The 15000-nt window shown below is 47.2% G+C and overlaps 1 protein-coding gene across 1 annotated transcript in view; it reads left to right on the forward strand.

The window, feature by feature from the left end:
* USP24 (ubiquitin specific peptidase 24) overlaps nt 1-15000 on the forward strand; it is a 215226-nt gene that overhangs the window by 84397 nt on the left and 115829 nt on the right. Inside the window, exons 9-13 of the mRNA XM_082264831.1 lie at nt 1105-1179; nt 6303-6461; nt 6555-6669; nt 10997-11100; nt 13121-13228. Of these exons, the coding sequence (XP_082120957.1) occupies nt 1105-1179; nt 6303-6461; nt 6555-6669; nt 10997-11100; nt 13121-13228 (561 nt within the window). The remainder of the gene's footprint in view (nt 1-1104; nt 1180-6302; nt 6462-6554; nt 6670-10996; nt 11101-13120; nt 13229-15000) is intronic.

Here is a 15000-nt window from a genome sequence, read left to right on the forward strand (position 1 = left end):
TTACATAAGGCCAATAAAAAAAAAGGATTTTTAATACAGAAATGTTGGCTTAGTGAAAAGTCTGTCCATGTACAGTGTAGTATGTACTCAATATTTGGTCGGGGCTCATTTTGCATGAATTACGACATCAATGCGGTGTGGCGTGGAAGCGATCAGCCTGTGGCACTGCTGAGGTGTTATGGATGCCCAGGTTGCTTTGATAGCGGTCTTCAGCTCATCCGCATTGTTGGGTCTGGTGTCTCTCATCTTCCTCTTGACAATACCCCACAGATTATCTATAGGGTTTAGGTCAGGTGAGTTTGTTGGCCAATCAAGCACAGTGATCCCATGATCATGTGACCAGGTATTGGTAGTTTTAGCACTGTGGGTGGTGCCAAGTCCTGCTGGAAAATGAAATCAGCATCTCCATAAAGCTGGTCAGCAGAGGGAAGCATGAAGTGCTCTAGAACCCTGGTCCTCAGGGCCCACTAACAGGCCAGGTTTGCAAGATAACTGAAATGCATCACAGGTGATATCATTTGCTGCTCAGTGATTGCAGTATTCTAGTCTGCATCTCCCCAAGGTAATACTTAAAATCTGGCCTTTTAGTGGGCCCTGAGGACCGGAGTTGAGGACCACTGCTCTAGAATTTCCTGCTAGAGGGTTGCGCTGACTTTGGGCTTGATAAAACCCAGTGGACCAACACCAGCAGAGGACATGGCTCCCCAAATCATCACTGACTGTTTAATGAATAATTACAATCACCTGTAGTTTAATTCTTGTTAGGATTCTGTTGTCTAAAATGTAGCTTTGCTCCTAAGACTTTTGCATGTATTCATTTTGCAACATGATTTTAAATAAATTTGTTAGGAAAAATACTTTGTGTGTGCAAATGAACAAATTTTAGTTGCAATCAATGGCCGGCATTAGTGGGAGTACTTTGTAGTATCGTGTCTCATATAAAATGTTGATTCTGAAAGGGAAAGTAAAGGTTTACAAACCTGTTGGGGTGTCATCATTTGTTGAGCACTGTATTATTTTATTTATATATTTTGTATTCAGAATACTTGCTTTTTTTATTTTTAATAATAATAGTTTCTGATTTTGAAATCTTTCTACCATCAGCCAATGCTGGATCATGTTATTCATAAGATGATAAAGTACGTACAGAATGTGGAAGAGAAGGATCTGAAGGACAAGGTATGGTTACCATATTATTCTTCATAGACTCTCCCTTTCTCTTATGGTATCAGACTTGTTTGCCACCACAGTCCTCTAGTTTTCCCTGGCCTAATAGTGACCATACATGCTTCAATAAATGTCAGATTTACTTCCATTCCATCTTTTAGTCAACAACACATTTGATCGATATGCCACACACTGGGAAGTGGATTTCAATCACTAGATCAGATACAGTCATAAATTAGTATCGTTGGCTTACGATCGTATCTGCTCCCACCATGTAACCTCAGAATCTGATCAATCAAAATATATCTGAGTTGCCAATCAATGAAATACGATCAATAATATTCCCCTCTGGTGAATTGGCTCAGTATGATTATAGCTGACCGAAATTGAGTTTAAATCGATCAAAGAGATGGCTAGTGTATTTAATTGTAGCACAGTAGCTAAGTGGTTATCACTTCCGCCTAGCAGCACTAGGGTCATGGCTGACTCCCAACCATGGCACTACCTGCCTGGAGTTTGCATGTTCTCCCTGTGCCTGCATGAGTTTCCTCAGGTTACTCCGGTTTCCTCCCACACTCCAAAGACATGCTGGTAGGTTATTGGCTCAAACAAAGCTTTGAGGAAGCTGTTGGGATTGGCCAGCGAAACGCATCAACGTTGCGTCACCAACTGTGACGGCGAATGGGGAAGGTAACGGTGGGTATGCGCACATGACCCGGTGCTGTTCACTCAGGAGCTGCTGTCACTGAGTGTGGATACCGCTGGAGACTCCGTTGAATGCTGGAGACTCCGTTGAATGCTGGAGACTCCGTTGAATGCTGGAGACTCCGTTGTATGGACACACAAACAACTTGAATCTTTGCAGTGGAGGTGGTGAGCAGATGCATAGACTGGTGGACATATGATGTATTCATTACCGTATACTGTCTTATTCCTGCTTCCATAAGTGATCATACTACTTCAGTTCTACTTACCCTGGATTAGGGATTGACCGATTATCGGGGGCCGATATGCACTTCTCCCGATATATCAGAATTGGCCACCAAGGTGACCGATATTGCCGATATTTTGGGAAGGTGCCTGTACCGGAGTGATGCCTGCAGCTAGAGACATCACCCCGGTACCGGTGTCCATAGCCGACGGTCAGCTGTCTTGTAATGACAACCGATGCGGCTGAGAAGCTGCTCGGCTGTCATTACAAGGAGCGGGAAGGGACGTCCTCCCGCCACCTTCCCCGGTTGGCCCAGGTCTCCCATCCCACCGAGAGACCCGGGCAACCAGCCTGCACGGCTGCCGAAGACCCAATCAAAGGCTCATTTGGCTCTGATCGGATCTCCATGTAAAAACCCGGAAGAGATCTTATGAGTGACATCACTTCCAGGGTACTGTCTGGCGCCAGATTAACCGGTTGCCGACCGCCGCACGACTATATACTGCGGCGGTCAGCCCCGGCCAGGCAGAGTGACGTATCGGTACGTCACTCGCCTGTCACTGACTTGCGAGCCTATCGCGGGCGGGCGCGCGCCCGCCGAGGCGCGCGCCCGCCGCGGCTCGTTCACAGGCAAGTCAGTGCGTGTGACCGGCGGACTCGATGTCCGCCAGTCACACTGCGATCGCTCCTGTGAAGGGAGAAAGACAGAGCAGCTTGTGTAAACAAGCTGCCTGTCAGTTCTCCCTGTGTAAAAGTGAAGATCTGTCCGTTCTACTATGTAGAACGGTTGATCTTTGCTTTTACACCAATAGGAATGTCCCTACACAGTTAGAATCACGCCCCTAGGACACACTTAACCCCTCCCTGTCCAATAAAGTTAACCCCTTCCCTGCCAGTGTCATTTTTGCAGTAACAGTGCATATGTATAGCACTGATTACTGCAGTAATGTCACTGGTAACCCCAAAAGTGTCAAAAATGTCAGTCAAGGGTCCGATCTGTCCGCCGCAATGTCGCAGTACCGAAAAAAAAATCGCAGATCGCCGCCATTACGCGTTAAAAAAAAAAACACCAAAAATGACAAAAATCTTTCTCTTTGTTAGTAAACGCGATAACTTTTGCGCAAACCAATCAAAATGCGCTTTTTGCGATTTTTTTTTACCAAACATAGGTAGCATAAAACAAATTGGCCGAAAAATGTTAAAAAATTTTGATTTTTACTTTTTTTTTTTGGGGAATTTCATATAAAAAAATGTGAAAAATATTGTTATTTTTGCAAAATTTACGCTCTTTTTTTGTTTATAGCGCGTGATCAAAAAATCGCACAGGTGATCAAATACCACCAAAAGAAAGCTCTGTTTGTGGGAAAAAAAGGATGTCAAATTCGTTTAGGTACAGCGTCGCACGACCGCGCAATTGTCCGTTAAAGTCACGCAGTAAAAAATCGCAAAAAAACCCCTGGTCCTTTAGCAGCCAAATCCTCCGGGGCTTAAGTGGTTAAAAAAAGACAGCATTCAAAACAGCCAAACTTGGCATTTTTAAGTGCAGAGGAGGGGTTTTGGGGTCTTTTAGACCCCCAGATCCCTCCACAAAAGTACCTGTAAAAAATTTTTTTTTAAATGTACAATAATATCGGCCGATACCGATATGCCAAAATATCGGTATCAGCAACAAAAAAAAATATTGGTCGATCACTACCCCGGATGTATGTCCACAAAGGGACCCAGTATTACTCCTATCTGTGCATACTCTTGAGCCTCATCCATCCCCAATTGGGAACCATTTATCACACTAGAGACAATAGGATTACTATATCCCTTGCTGGACTCTCCAATATTGTGGGCGGCCTGTATGTGTGGAGGTTGTGATGGGTAGCGAATGAGCAGCTGCCTTACCCCGCTAATTTTATTAGACAACGTTGTCAATTTTATGGGGGCTTAGCTAATAATACATGTTAGTCTCTCTATATTTTGAAATAAAATGTTGCCTTTTTTCATTACCTGTCCCTATTTGACTATCTTGGTCTATACCATTGTTTTTCAGATGTTTTGAGTCATGGGACTGCACCACCGTGTACTAAATCAGGGTTGGTGATGACGTTTATTTAGGCAGCAGAAATGGATTAGTAGATACTAGTACTGTATTCCTGTCTTACTGATGGTTGATCCAGGGGTGGAATATTTTGGTTTTTGGAGGTTATTGGCTCCTGTCTAAATTGGGCCTAGTATGTGAGTTAGGGACCTTAGATTGTAAGCTCCTTGAGGGCAGGGATTGATGTGAATAGTATATATGTAAAGCGCTGCGTAAATTGATGGCGCTGTAATAAATACGTTTTTGATTGGATTAAAAAGAAAAATTGAAGCCTGTACGATCACCATAAGACCAACACCTTTCTATATTGTATACTGTGCCACCTGCTGATGAAATTCAGTATTGTGTGGGCTTATATAAAGGGTTTGATAAATACCATATATGGTACCTGGATCTCAGTCCAACAAACATGTAAACAGGGAGGAGGTAAAGTCTAGGAGGGCCTGCATACATTTTTGGAGGTGGTGAAGGACCCCAACTAGAGTATCTCCTGCTCAGTGCTATAGGTGGTCCAAAAGAGGTGCCGGTACTCTATTATAGCCTATACATTTTTTGTATATCAGGGCCCCCACAGAGCGCCCCCCCACATCAGGGTCCCCACAGAGCGCCCCCCCCCCCACATCGGGGTCCCCACAGCGCCCCTCTCCTCACATTAGGGGGTCCCCACAGAGCCCCCCATCCCACATCAGGGTCCCCACAGAGCACCCCCCTCACATTAGGGTCCCCACAGAGCCCCCCATGCCATCCCACATCAGGGTCCCCATAGTGCACCCCCTCCTCACATTAGGGTCCCCACAGAGCCCCCCATCCCATTCCACATCAGGGTCCCCACAGAGTACCCCCCTCACATTAGGGTCCCCACAGAGCCCCCCATGCCATCCCACATCAGGGTCCCCATAGTGCACCCCCTCCTCACATTAGGGTCCCCACAGAGCCCCCCATCCCATTCCACATCAGGGTCCCCACAGAGCACCCCCCTCACATTAGGGTCCACACAGAGCCCCCCATCCCATCCCACATCAGGGTTCCCACAGAGCACCCCCTCCTCACATTAGGGTCCCCACAGAGCCCCCCCATCCTATCCCACATCAGGGTCCCCACAGAGCACTCCCCCTCCTCACATTAGGGTCCCCACAGAGCCCCCCATCCCACATCAGGGTCCCCACAGAGCACTCCCCCTCCTCACATCAGGGTCCCCACAGAGCCCCCCCCATCCTATCCCACATCAGGGTCCCCACAGAGCCCCCCCATCCCACATCAGGGTCCCCACAGTGCACCCCCCTCACATTAGGGTCCCCACAGAGCCCCCCATCCCATCCCACGTCAGGGTCCCCACAGAGCCCCCCATCCCATCCCACATTAGGGTCCCCACAGAGCCCCCCCATCCCATCCCACATTAGGGTCCCCACAGAGCACCCCCCTCCTCACATTTGGGTCCCCACAGAGCCCCCCTCCTTACATTAGGTTTCCCACAGAGCCCCCCCATCCCATCCCACCCCACATCAGGGTCCCCAGAACTGCTCCTACTCACGTTTTTAGGCTGAGGCTGACACACAGGACTCGCTGTGCTGGCCTGGAGTAGCTGGAGGGAGGAGGTGGGTGGAGCTAACACTCAACTCGGCACGCAGCAGAGGATGAAGGAGGCTCCGCAGTGTATGCTGGGGCCTCGCTCTCCTCCTCCTCAGATTACATCACTGGTGGCTAGACGCCGGGCAACGATAGCAACCAGTGCACCGCAGTACAGGCCAGCAGCGTGGCAGCTCTGCCGCCGCTGCTGGCTGGGGCAGGGGGACTCACTGGTGGTGACTGGTCTGGCTCTGGAGTGGGAAATGAGCGTACCGGTACGCCAAGGCGCACAGAGAGGTGGCGGTATGCTCGAGCCATATTTGGAAGTGGCGGTACTGAGTACCGGTGCGTACCGGCCCACTTCAAGCACTGTTCCTGCTTTTGTTCCTGGTAGGGTATCTTCCGATCTGTTCTTTAGCTTCGCCTCTATTCCAAATAAAGTATATAAGAAGCTTTCAATCTGTGCTCAGCAACTTTTCTATAAGACCAATGTTCTTCCTCCAATCAAGCCTTCGTAAAAATCCTGACCGTCCTTCTTTCCTCCTGCAGAGGTTAGTGAGCATCCCCGAGCTTCTGTCTGCCATTAAGCTGCTGTGCATGCGTTTCCAGCCGGACCTGGTCAATGTGGTGGACGATCTTCGGTTGGACATCTTACTACGAATGCTGAAATCTCCTCACTTTAGCGCAAAAATGAATTCTCTTAAAGAGGTAAATCTGCTGTCACATGAGACCGACCGCTGTGGTCCCTCCCTGCACTGTGCACCTTACTGCAGCGCTGTTTTTTGTTTTTTTTCCCCTAAGGTAACCAAATTAATAGAAGACAGCACTTTATCAAAATCTGTGAAGAACGCCATAGATACCGACCGGCTCCTGGATTGGCTGGTGGAAAACTCTGTCCTATCGATAGCACTGGAAGGTCCGTGTTTCACTCAACTAATTGGTTATGAAAACGAATCGGTGGCGGAACTACCATGGTCACAAAGGTCACACTTGCGACTGGGCCCTGGTGTTTCATCCATCATTGTGTGGGGAAGGGGGGGGGGGGAAACTTTAGTCATTCAATGCAATTGATGGCACTCAAATCACATCAGTCATAGAAAAGTAATGCAGGACATTTTTTTTTTGTTGCTGGGACTTTATTTGGAACCTATTGAAATTAATGTGTTTTGACTTGTCATGCGACTTTGAGTCGCAGCAGTGTTATAGGGCCCCGCTACATGAGGGAATAGCCCCGGAACTGATAGAAAGGGCCCTTCATGGTTTTTATGCACCCAGGCCCTATAGGTCCAGTCTGACTGTCCAGCACCCTTTCATTCCCAGTCTAAGTGTCCTTATTCTGTCCTTTTCATTCCCAGTCTATCTTGTCCCTAGCCTGCCCTTTTCATTCCCAGCATAACTGTCCCTAGCCTGCCCTTTTCATTCCCAGTCTAACCATCCCTAGCCTGCCCTTTTTATTCCCAGTCTAACCATCCCTAGCCTGCCCTTTTCATTCCCAGTCTAACCTTCCCTAGCCTGCCCTTTTCATTCCCAGTCTAACCATCCCTAGCCTGCCCTTTTCATTCCCAGTCTAACCATCCCTAGCCTGCCCTTTTCATTCCCAGTCTAACCGTCCCTAGTCTGCCCTTTTCATTCCCAGTCTAACCATCCCTAGCCTGCCCTTTTCATTCCCAGTCTAACCATCCCTAGCCTGCCCTTTTCATTCCCAGTCTAACCATCCCTAGCCTGCCCTTTTCATTCCCAGTCTAACCTTCCCTAGCCTGCCCTTTTCATTCCAAGTCTAACTGTCTTTAGCTTGCCCTTTTCATTCCCAGCCTAACTGTCCCTAGCCTGCTCTTTTCATTCCCAGTCTAACCGTCCCTAGCCTGCCCTTTTCATTCCCAGCCTAACTGTCCCTAGCCTGCCCTTTTCATTCCCAGCCTAACTGTCCCTAGCCTGCCCTTTTCATTCCCAGCCTAACTGTCCCTAGCCTGCCCTTTTCATTCCCAGCCTAACTGTCCCTAGCCTGCCCTTTTCATTCCCAGCCTAACTGTCCCTAGCCTGCCCTTTTCATTCCCAGCCTAACTGTCCCTAGCCTGCCCTTTTCATTCCCAGCCTAACTGTCCCTAGCCTGCCCTTTTCATTCCCAGCCTAACTGTCCCTAGCCTGCCCTTTTCATTCCCAGCCTAACTGTCCCTAGCCTGCCCTTTTCATTCCCAGCCTAACTGTCCCTAGCCTGCCCTTTTCATTCCCAGCCTAACTGTCCCTAGCCTGCCCTTTTCATTCCCAGCCTAACTGTCCCTAGCCTGCCCTTTTCATTCCCAGCCTAACTGTCCCTAGCCTGCCCTTTTCATTCCCAGTCTAACTTACCTATTCTGTCTTTTTCATTCCCAGTCTCACTATCCTTATTCTGTCCCTTTTCATTCCCAGTCCGTCCCTTTTCATTCCCAGTCTATCTTGTCCCTAGCCTGCCCTTTTCATTCCCAGTCCGTCCCTTTTCATTCCCAGTCTATCTTGTCCCTAGCCTGCCCTTTTCATTCCTAGCCTAACTGTCCCTAGCCTGCCTTTTTTATTCCCAGCCTAACTGTCCCTAGCCTGCCCTTTTCATTCCCAGCCTAACCGTCCCTAGCCTGCCCTTTTCATTCCCAGCCTAACTGTCCCTAGCCTGCCTTTTTCATTCCCAGCCTAACTGTCCCTAGCCTGCCTTTTTCATTCCCAGCCTAACTGTCCCTAGCCTGCCTTTTTCATTCCCAGCCTAACTGTCCCTAGCCTGCCTTTTTCATTCCCAGCCTAACTGTCCCTAGCCTGCCTTTTTCATTCCCAGCCTAACTGTCCCTAGCCTGCCCTTTTCATTCCCGGCCTAACTGTCCCTAGCCTGCCCTTTTCATTCCCGGCCTAACTGTCCCTAGCCTGCCCTTTTCATTCCCAGCCTAACCGTCCCTAGCCTGCCCTTTTCATTCCCAGCCTAACCGTCCCTAGCCTGCCCTTTTCATTCCCAGCCTAACCGTCCCTAGCCTGCCCTTTTCATTCCCAGCCTAACCGTCCCTAGCCTGCCCTTTTCATTCCCAGCCTAACCGTCCCTAGCCTGCCCTTTTCATTCCCAGCCTAACCGTCCCTAGCCTGCCCTTTTCATTCCCAGCCTAACTGTCCCTAGCCTGCCCTTTTCATTCCCAGTCTTAACCATCCCTAGCCTGCCCTTTTCATTCTCAGTCTAACCCTCAGCCTGCCCTTTTCATTCCCAGTCTAACCATCCTTAGCCTACCCCTCTTTGTTATTTGCTTAACTCCTCCCAAGATCCAGCCCAATGCTTGCATCAGGACTGAGGGCTCTTGAGAGAAGTACTGGGGCAGGGTGCTGGGATGTTTTCAGGAAGCTATTGGCTAAGCCCTGCTGGCCCCTCCCCCAAGTCATGATCTGCCTGCATTGCATGGGGGAAGCACAGAGACCCAGTGATGACATCACTAGGTCCAAAATAAGATATGTAATGAAAACAGAAGGGTGTTTTTTAAAATGTCATTAACATGTTGACAAAGGGGATCGGAGGAACCCAGGAAGGAAAAATATAAGCAAGTTAAACTTTAGTTGTACATGTGGGTAGACATGTTTCCAGAACATGGCGCGCTTCCTGTGTAGCGCAGTGATTTGTGATTTAGGTAACGCAAGGTTTGTGGTTTTAGGTATTGGGGTCTGTAGCTGAAGCTGATGGGTTTCTCTGGGATTTGATAAAGTCATTCATAAGATTTCTTTAATTAAAAGACAACCTTTGGATTTGTGATTTAGTGTGCAATGAAGTCTCTGCACACCGGGGAGGACTGTATGGGCTGATTTAGTAATGAAGTCTCTGCACACCGGGGAGGACTGTATGGGCTGATTTAGTAATGAAGTCTCTGCACACCGGGGAGGACTGTATGGGCTGATTTAGTAATGAAGTCTCTGCACTCCGGGGAGGACTGTATGGGCTGATTTAGTAATGAAGTCTCTGCACACCGGGGAGGACTGTATGGGCTGATTTAGTAATGAAGTCTCTGCACTCCGGGGAGGACTGTATGGGCTGATTTAGCAATGAAGTCTCTGCACACCGGGGAGGACTGTATGGGCTGATTTGGTAATGAAGTCTCTGCACATGGGGAGGACTGTATGGGCTGATTTAGTAATGAAGTCTCTGCACATGGGGAGGACTGTATGGGCTGATTTAGTAATGAAGTCTCTGCACTCCGGGGAGGACTGTATGGGCTGATTTAGCAATGAAGTCTCTGCACACCGGGGAGGACTGTATGGGCTGATTTAGTAATGAAGTCTCTGCAGTCCGGGGAGGACTGTATGGGCTGATTTAGTAATGAAGTCTCTGCACACCGGGGAGGACTGTATGGGCTGATTTAGTAATGAAGTCTCTGCACTCCGGGGAGGACTGTATGGGCTGATTTAGTAATGAAGTCTCTGCACACCGGGGAGGACTGTATGGGCTGATTTAGTAATGAAGTCTCTGCACTCCGGGGAGGACTGTATGGGCTGATTTGGTAATGAAGTCTCTGCACATGGGGAGGACTGTATGGGCTGATTTAGTAATGAAGTCTCTGCACATGGGGAGGACTGTATGGGCTGATTTAGTAATGAAGTCTCTGCACACCGGGGAGGACTGTATGGGCTGATTTAGTAATGAAGTCTCTGCACACCGTGGAGGACTGTATGGGCTGATTTAGTAATGAAGTCTCTGCATACCGGGGAGGACTGTATGGGCTGATTTAGTAATGAAGTCTCTGCACACCGGGGAGGACTGTATGGGCTGATTTAGTAATGAAGTCTCTGCACACCGGGGAGGACTGTATGGGCTGATTTAGTAATGAAGTCTCTGCACTCCGGGGAGGACTGTATGGGCTGATTTAGTAATGAAGTCTCTGCACACCGGGGAGGACTGTATGGGCTGATTTAGTAATGAAGTCTCTGAACTCCGGGGAGGACTGTATGGGCTGATTTAGTAATGAAGTCTCTGCACACCGGGGAGGACTGTATGGGCTGATTTAGTAATGAAGTCTCTGCACTCCGGGGAGGACTGTATGGGCTGATTTAGTAATGAAGTCTCTGCACATCGGGGAGGACTGTATGGGCTGATTTAGTAATGAAGTCTCTGCACTCCGGGGAGGACTGTATGGGCTGATTTAGTAATGAAGTCTCTGCACATCGGGGAGGACTGTATGGGCTGATTTAGTAATGAAGTCTCTGCACTCCGGGGAGGACTGTATGGGCTGATTTGACATTTCCTTTTTCAGGAAACATTGACCAGGCACAGTACTGTGACCGGATAAAGGGAATCATTGAACTGCTTGGAAGTAAATTGTCCTTGGATGAACTTTCCAAAATCTGGAAGATACAGGTGAGGCGTCTGAAACACGAATAGCATTTTCCTCTAAAGACACAAAACCTAAATGACCCAACACTTTATTAATGCAAGACTCTTGGAAATCCTAGGCACTAGGAAGGGTAACTGATATGCACCACTTGTTATATATTATCTACCCTAATTATTTTTCAAAATGTCTTTTTTTTTATTTAACCAATTAAATACCGGGCACTTTTCCCCCTTCCCGCCCAGGCCAATTTATAGCTTTTAGCGCTGTTGCAATTTGAATGACAATTGCGCGGTCCTGCAACACTGTACCTAAACCAGATTTGTCATTTTTTTCCACAAATAGAGATTTCTTTTGGTGGTATTTGATCACCTCTGGGTTTTTTCTTTTTTGCTAAACAAATAAAAAACGACCCAAAAGTTTTGAAAAAAAAAAAAAAGTTTTTTTGTTTGTTATACAATTTTGTAAAATTATAGTTTTTTTCCAGCACTGATGAGGCCGCACTGATGCGCACTATGTGGCACTGATAGGTAGCACTGATATGCAGCATTGTTGGGCACTGGTGGGCAATGGTGGGCGGCACTGATGGATGTCAATGATGGGCACTGGTGGGCAGAGATATATAGTAACTAAGTAGAACTACTTCACTACTGTATTTAAGGAACCGAAAGGCGGTATCTGTACTTTCCTAGAGTAGAATTTTTTTCTCCTACTTCCACTTTTACTTCACTACATTTTTTCGATGATTTCAATACTTCTACTCCGATATTTTTTGTTTGTGCTGCATATTTACTCGTTACAATTATAAAAATGACCACTGCCAGAACAGTAGATGGCAGGTTTCATGAAGCTCAAAACATGTGTATTATCAGCGCATACGAAAATAAATGCTACTGTATGTATAAATAAAAGCTGCATTTGAAATAATAAAAAACAATATGATGTTCAAACTTTTGACTTCTTTCTTTAATAACTACATAACACAGTACTTTTACTTTTACTTTCAGTACTTGAGTAGCAACATTTTTAAAAAAGCTACTTGCAATACTTAAGTACAAAAAATGTTGAATACTTTAGTACTTCTACTCAAGTCACTTTTTGATCGAGCGCTTCCACTTCTACTCAAGTCACTTTTTGATCGAGCACTTGTACTTTTACTCAAGTATGGGCTTCGAGTACTTTATACAACTCTGCTGGTGGGCAGCACTGATGGGGAGGGCACTGGCGGGCAGCACTGATAGGGAGGGCACTGGCGGGCTCCCTAACCCATGATTGCCTTCCCTGGTGGGCATCCCTGGGGTCATGGGTGGGCATCCCTGGTGGTTCTAGTGGCATCCCCACCCAAGGGTCTGCACTGGTAATCAATGCTCTGATTACCAGTGCAGACCCCCCCCCCCCCTGTCAGAAGAGCCGCAGATCGGCTCTCCTCTACTCGTGCCTGTCGGGCACGAACTGAGGAAAGCCGATCAACGGCTCTTCCTGTGTACTATGTGACCAGCTGTGATTGGACACAGCTGGTCACATGGTAAAGAGCCTACGTCAGATGTGTCAGAGTGACACGCTGCATCACCGATCGGGGGGTGCGCAGAGCGCATTATCCCGTCATATGACGTCCGGTCAGGATAATACAACCAACTTCCCAATGTCATTTGCCTATAGGGCGGGTGGAAGGGGTTAAATAAAAAAAAAAAAAACAGTGCTGTTTAAATACCACCAGAAGAAAGCTCTTGTTGTGTAAACAGTATTCTAAAAAAAAAAAAATGTCATATGGGTACAGTGTTGCATGACCGTGCAATTGTCACTCAAAGTGTGACGGTGCTGAAAATTAGCCTGGGCAGGAAGGGGGTGAGGGTGCCCGGTTTTGAAGTGGTTAAACAGAACTTTATTCCCAATACTTAGATAACAGGAAACGTTCCCTCTTTGTCCATGTATGTGTATATGCAGAGCCGGAGTTTCACTATAAACATACAGATTGCATCATTTATTATATTTTATTGCATATTGTTTGTGTGCAGCTTTCTTATATACGATGTCTTCTCTCCCCAGTCCGGGCAATCCTCCACTGTGATAGAAAACATTCATACTATTATCGCAGCTGCAGCTGTGAAGTTTAACCCAGATCAGCTAAACCACCTCTTTGTGCTAATTCAGAAGGTAAGGTAACCTGGTGTTAGGATGTTGGCTGCACGTGTTATTACTGGAGAACAGCTGATGCCAGATTTGTGATGTTTGCATAATGCAGCAGACTTGTTGGTCTGTTTTTAACTGCTGCCTGCCGACCGCTCACAGTAAATACAGGCATACCCCACTTTTAATTACACAATGGGACCAGAGAGCATGCATGTAAAATGAAAATGTACTTAAAGTGAAGCAAGACCTTTTTTTTTTACTTCTCAATGCATGTAAATACACTAGCTCTATAGGAAATCTTGGTCAGCTTGACATGGCACTGCTCCCAAACTATAAGTGACAAGGACACCACATTTGGGGAGCATGTTAAGGGGAACCCAGGACTATGACATGGTAGATTACCTAGGCAAGCTGGCTGGTTACAAAATAGGATATGTTGTAGTCCTGGGTCCCCTCTTGGTGCTCCCCAAGTTTGGTGTCCCTGTCACGTATGGTTCGGGAGTAGTGCCTTGTCAAGCTGACCAAGATTTCCCATAGACACCAATGTTAAAAACCGGGAGTAGTGCCATGCCAAGCTGTCCGTACTCGCGAGTGTACATAAAGTGAGTGTATGTAAAACAGAGTATGTCTATATACTGCAAGTGGGCACAGGTGCAGGCTTGGCACTGTGCCTGTACCTTGACAGCCTTCTACTGGGTTTGGGGCGTGCACGCTGCCTACCCATGCTGTGATTGGACATAGCACGAGTTTGGCAGTAGATTTCAGTCATTGTGTTTGGCTGAGACCTGCTGATCCTTCTGTCCAATCACACACCAAGTTCTGTGTTTACAAAAATGCACAGAGAACAGCGATCTGGGTGTGTGTTCTTCCTGAACAGCAGGGAGAAAAAACAACCAGATCATTGGGTATAAAAACAAACAGCTGAAGCGCCACTCTGAGTGCATTATGAGCAGTGGTTTTAATATAACAATAACTTGAATGAAGTAAAAGATGTACGTCAAACCCTCCAGGAGTCAGGGGAGGCTGCAACACAGCCAGGATATCCGGGCGCAGCACAATCTGCACAGATGTCGGCTCGAAGCAGAAGGCTTCCCGGCCGCCGCTAAGAGACTGCGTGTGTGCACACCACCAAGTTCCTGGTGTGGCGTGACGTCAACGTAGGGGGCATGGAATGGGCTTGGCTAAAGCGTTTTCAGGGCCGCCCACCGCTCCTTCCTCAAAACAGATCATTCGGTATAACACCACACATTACACATTGTTAGGCACACAGTTAACCCCTTGATTGCCCCCCTTTGCAGCCAGTGTTATTAGTACAGCGTAGAAACAAAATATGGTTGGTGTGCAACCTGGCGCTAACAGACACTGGCTGGGAGGGTCACCAACTGACACTGAGATTGCTAGTGACACTAATAAAGAGCTCAGTGATAATACTGTACCTGTACTAATGCAGAGTTTTGACCATTGGGACTTTAGATGAAGCACCACACAGCCAGTATTAAAAACATTGTACAGGTTTATGGAGTATATTCCAGCAATAGAACTGGAAAAAGTGGCATAATGCCAAACAGTTGGCCCAAATATACAAATCTATGACATTGTTACATACAGTAATCAGATAGTCCATGGTAAAGGTGTAATAGCATCTATGGTGACCCAACACGTTTTTGCGAGTTCAGTCTCACTCTTCAGGGGTTGATGCATAGACATAATCTATAAAGTAAAATGGAGTTGATGCATAGACATAATCTATAAAGTAAAATGGTTAAAAAATATAACATTAATGAACATGGAAATGT

Source organism: Pelophylax lessonae, assembly GCF_965119305.1.
Source record: "Pelophylax lessonae genome assembly, chromosome: 8".
Classification (NCBI taxonomy): Eukaryota; Metazoa; Chordata; class Amphibia; order Anura; family Ranidae; genus Pelophylax; species Pelophylax lessonae.